Source organism: Gavia stellata, chromosome 15, assembly GCF_030936135.1.
Source record: "Gavia stellata isolate bGavSte3 chromosome 15, bGavSte3.hap2, whole genome shotgun sequence".
Classification (NCBI taxonomy): domain Eukaryota; kingdom Metazoa; phylum Chordata; class Aves; order Gaviiformes; family Gaviidae; genus Gavia; species Gavia stellata.
In genome coordinates, this window is record NC_082608.1 from 20,391,158 (window position 1) to 20,395,773 (window position 4,616).

The 4,616-nt window shown below is 64.2% G+C and overlaps 1 protein-coding gene across 1 annotated transcript; it reads right to left on the minus strand.

Moving 5' to 3' along the window:
• Nucleotides 1–618: 618 nt before the first annotated feature.
• Nucleotides 619–1,542, minus strand: FOXL1 (forkhead box L1). Its single transcript, XM_059824991.1, has one exon. The coding sequence runs from the start codon at nt 1,540–1,542 to the stop codon at nt 619–621; it is 924 nt and encodes a 307-aa protein (XP_059680974.1).
• Nucleotides 1,543–4,616: the final 3,074 nt, after the last annotated feature.

Consider the following 4,616-nt stretch of genomic DNA (forward strand, 5'->3'; position numbering starts at 1 on the left):
GAGCCTGGATTGTCCGGTCTGCCCTTATTTCAGCTCCGGTTCCCTGCCTTTTGCCCACTCGGAGGACTGGGCCGGTCAGGAATGGTTATGTGCAGGCACCCGTGGGTATTAATGGCGAAACAAATCTCAGCCTCCTCCCTCAGGGATGGAAGGGGCGGGTTTGGTTCTCGAAAGGAAAAAAAAAAAAGAAGAAGAAGAAAACCGGAGATCCGAAGGGCTTGGCAGAAACCAGGTCGGAGAAACCTGAGGGATGCAAAGACTAAAGGTGCAGAGCAAACCCGAGGGGGCTGGGAGGCCAGCGTGGGACACCCCCCCCCCCCCCCCGCCTGCCTCCCTGTCCCCGCCACCCGCGGGAGAAGAAAACCGGTTTACCTTGAAAAGTCGATCTGGGGGGGAGAGGGGGGGAGCGGGAGGCAATGGCTAAAGAGAGCTCCTCCGCAAGACGTGCCTTGAAAATGCCCTGAAATCCTGAGTCACCCTGAACATCGCTTTTTCGGTTTGGTCTTTACCCGCTCGGTGAGGTCTGAGTCCGGTCTCTCCCCCCCCACCCGCCCCGTCCATCGCGCCCCGGAGCAGCGGCCGGGACGGGGCTGGGGGGGGGTCATAATTATGGGGCGCCTACTGGAAATTAAATACCGCCTCGGAGAAGTGGAGAGGGAAGCAGGAGAGGAGGGGGATGCCGATGTGGTAAAGCCTCCCGTGCACCTGGGAGTCGAGCGTGAGGGAGGCGTTGAGGGCCGGGCCGAAGCCGCCGCTGGCGACCAGGGAGCCGCCGAGGCCACCGCCCGGGCCCTCCCGGCCCGCCTTGGGGGCTGCCCCGGGGGGCGGCTGCCGCAGCCCCTGGGCGAGGATGCTCTCGATGCTGAAGCTGCGGCCCCGCGGGCCGCTCTTGTGCGGCGGGGCGGCGGCGGCGGCGGCGGCGGCGGGGGGGGCCGGGGCGGCGGCGCCGCAGCGGGGCGGACCGCCGGGGGGGGCCGCTTCCCCCCCGCCCGGCCGGGGCACCCCCTCGTCGCCCGAGTCCGCCGCCGCGCTCGCCTTGGCCCTCTTGGGCTCGTCGGGGCGAGCGGCCGGCCCCGGCTGCCCGCCGTCGGGGGGGGCCGCGCCGGCCCTGGCCCCCGGCGGCCCCGGGGCTTTGGGCTTCCTCTTCCTCCGGCGGTAGTTACCGTTCTCGAACATGTCGAGGCAGCGGGGGTCCAGGGTCCAGTAGCTGCCCTTGCCGGGCCGCCCCTTCTCCCGCGGCACCTTGACGAAGCAGTCGTTGAGGGAGAGGTTGTGGCGGATGCTGTTCTGCCAGCCCTGCTTGTTGTCGTGGTAGAAGGGGAAGCGGTCCATGATGAACTGGTAGATGCCGCTGAGGGTCACCTTCTGCTCCGGCGCCTCTTTGATGGCCATGGCGATGAGGGCGATGTAGCTGTAGGGGGGCTTCTGCGGGGGGTCCTGCCGGGAGATGGCACCGCCGGGGGCGAAGCTGAGGGCGGCCGGGAGGTACACCATGGAGGGGGTGCCCAGGGGGGAGAGGTGGCTGCCGTAGATGTGGCTCATCGCCGGCGGGCTCTGAGCGCCGGGGCTTCCCCCTCGGAGCCGAGCGAAGGGACGGGGAAGGGCAGGAACCCGGGACGAGTCCACCGGGGAGCTATTTGTGCGAGCTCAGATCCCAGCCCTGCCTGAAGGAGCTCGCTCTGCCTCTGTCCCTGCTTCATAGCTCTTAAAAAAAAAAAAAGAAGGGGAAAAAAAAAAAAGTTAAATAATTGTTGTAAGTTTGCTATTATATGTTGACTTAGCACTGGAAAATAAATTGTCTCTGATAAACAGTCGTTTGTGTTCTCAGCCCACCCACATTAATTAAAATTTCATTGCTACAAAACTCCGAGCTCTCTCCACGTGTCTTGCTGGTACCAGCCAATGGTCTCCGGGTTATTCCTTCATTTGTTTATAGAATTAGTCTGTTGATAAGTCTGCCCACCCAAGTCGAATCAAGCTGTGTTTATTTGGAAAAATTTCCGGGCACCCAATATATAAACGCACTGATCTGATGTTTGAAATATCACGTCCACCCTTTGACGCTGTAAGCACACAGAGCAGAGCAGGATGTACACTGCTGGAGCCCGGGGAGCAGCGGGCGAGGAGCCCCGCGGGAAAACGGGGCCGCGGAACAGCAGAAAAACGACTGAAATTGGAAAAAGGGAAGAAGAAGGGATGGGTGAGAGGAGGAGGCAGCGCTGCCGCGGGGAGGAAGGAAGAGGGGCTGTCTGCAGGCCGGAGGAGGGGGGGCCCAGGTGTGGCGGGGCTCCCCGGCCGCAGCCCGCACCGCCCCGCGCGGGGACCCGGCTGGCAGCGGCGGCAGGGCCCGGCCCCGCCCGCGCCCCCCCCGCCTCGCTACGGGCCACCCGGGAGCGGGCGGAGGGCGAGCCCCGGGCTCAGCCCCGGGCAGGCCGGGCTGCGCCGGGGGAGACGCCCGGGGGCTGCAGCGAGCTTCGTACCGGGGGGAATTGGGCAGGCGGGGGGAGGAGGGTCGGTATTTGTGAATGCCGGCCTGTTGCTTTATATTATGTACTTTCCTGTTTATAACAAGGAGGGGGATTATAACAACTTTACAAGTGCACACAGCTGGCCCGTGCTTACATTAGGAATTTGTGATGCACTTTTTCTGTATAAACGTCCAGGTTTGGGGCTGTGTTTTCTGTTGTTGGATTTTTACATTTTTTTTTCATTTGCTGATGTGACAGCTTTAATCCGAGGCCCCGAGGGATTCCGATGCAGTTGGAGGTGTCGGCTGTTTCCCCCGGCCCCCGCGGCTCAGACCCGCGGGAGACCCCGGGGAGACACAGTTCCGTGGAGGATCATTTCTCCGGGGGAGGGAAGAGGAGGCCTGAGGGGGATCCCTGCCTCCCTCAGAGAGAAATATCCCATCAGTGCAGCTCCCACGACCGTGGTGGGACTTTTACCTGGCAGGGGAAGAGGTAAAAGCCGGGCTCCGGGGTGTCCCCCAGCACCGCCGGCTCTGGCGATGCCCCCCCGCCGCCTCCACTGCAAGTTCCCCTTCACCCGTGGGGTTTCTCGCCCACTTCTGCTCCCGTCCTGCCGTTCCCCCAGTAAAACCATCGGGGCGAATGGGCTTCACCCCCGGGGGAAAAAGCCAGCGCGATGGCTGTGGAGCCGCAGCTGGGTGCTACGGGCTGCCAGCCGCCATGCGAGCCTGGGAAATGCAGCGGGGGTGCGAGGGGGGTGGCTCCTCGGGCGGGGGGGGGTCTCCCGGCTCACTGGCTGGCCCCACGCGTGGGAGGGAAACCCACCCCGCTAACACCGCCCTTGCCGGTACCGCCGCATCCCTCCCCCGCCGTACACACACCCGCCGGCCCCCGGGAGCTGCAGGACCCATCCCGGCCTGCCATAAACGCAATAAACTCCCAAATAAATAAAAAAGGAGAGGCAGAAGAAGGGTTTGGGCTGGGGACGGGCTCCCACTGGGGACCAGCACTCCCGGCCAGCCCCGCCCCCGGTAGCATCCTCGCCGGGGAGGGATGAGGCAGAGCCCGGCTGCTCTCACCCGCCCGACGCATCCTCAGGGCAGCCTACCGAGGCCGAGGGTCGCCCCCCCCCCCCCCCGCAAACCCCTCCTCTCCCCACCTCGGGGAGTCCCCCGCTCCTTGGGACACCCCAAGCACGGATTATTAAAACAATAAATACTCGCGTGTACGGCAGGAGACAGGCACACGGGCTCCCGCTCACTCCCCGAGCTCCCTCCCCCAGTAAAATTCTTGCTTCCTCCTTGTTTTCCCCTCTTGGCTGTAGGAAATCCTTGGAGGCGGGGATGTGGCTTTTCCCTCTGCTCCTTCTTCCCAGCTCATGTGCTGCCCGCTGTCCCTCTCCTGCCGGCGGCATCGCTGGAGCCCGCTGCGTTATCCGCCCGGGAGCAGCCCTCCGAGCGGCCCCGACGGCTGCGGGGGGGGCCGGGGAAGCGAGCGGCGCGGCGGAGAGGGGGTTTGTTGTTGTTCTTATCGCCTCTCTTTCCTTGAACGGAAAAAAAAAAAAAAAAAAAACAAAACAAAAACGCGGAGACAGCGACGGAGGAGCTCCTGGACGTGTTTCCCCTCCTCTCCAGCTGACAAGCCCCTTTTAAAGCAGCAGTGAGGAGCCCTCCCGCCCGGGGCCCGCGGGGGGAGCGGGGCGTAAATCAGTGCTCCCCACTCCTGCTGCATCCCGGCCCGGGAAGAGCAGGGGCGTAAATCAGCCCTCCCCACTCCTGCTGCATCCCGGCCCGAGGGGAGCAGGGGCGTAAATCAGTGCTCCCCACTCCTGCTGCATCCCGGCCCGAGGGGAGCAGGGGCGTAAATCAGCGCTCCCCACTCCTGCTGCATCCCGGCCCGAGGGGAGCTGGGGCGTAAATCAGCGCTCCCCACTCCTGCTGCATCCCGGCCCGGGAAGAGCAGGGTTGTAAATCAGTGCTCCCCGCTCCTGCTGCATCCCGGCCCGAGGGGAGCTGGGGTGTAAATCAGTGCTCCCCGCTCCTGCTGCATCCCGGCCCGGGAAGAGCAGGGTTGTAAATCAGTGCTCCCCATTCCTGCTGCATCCCAGCCCTGGGGGAGCTGGGGCGTAAATCAGCGCTCCCCACTCCC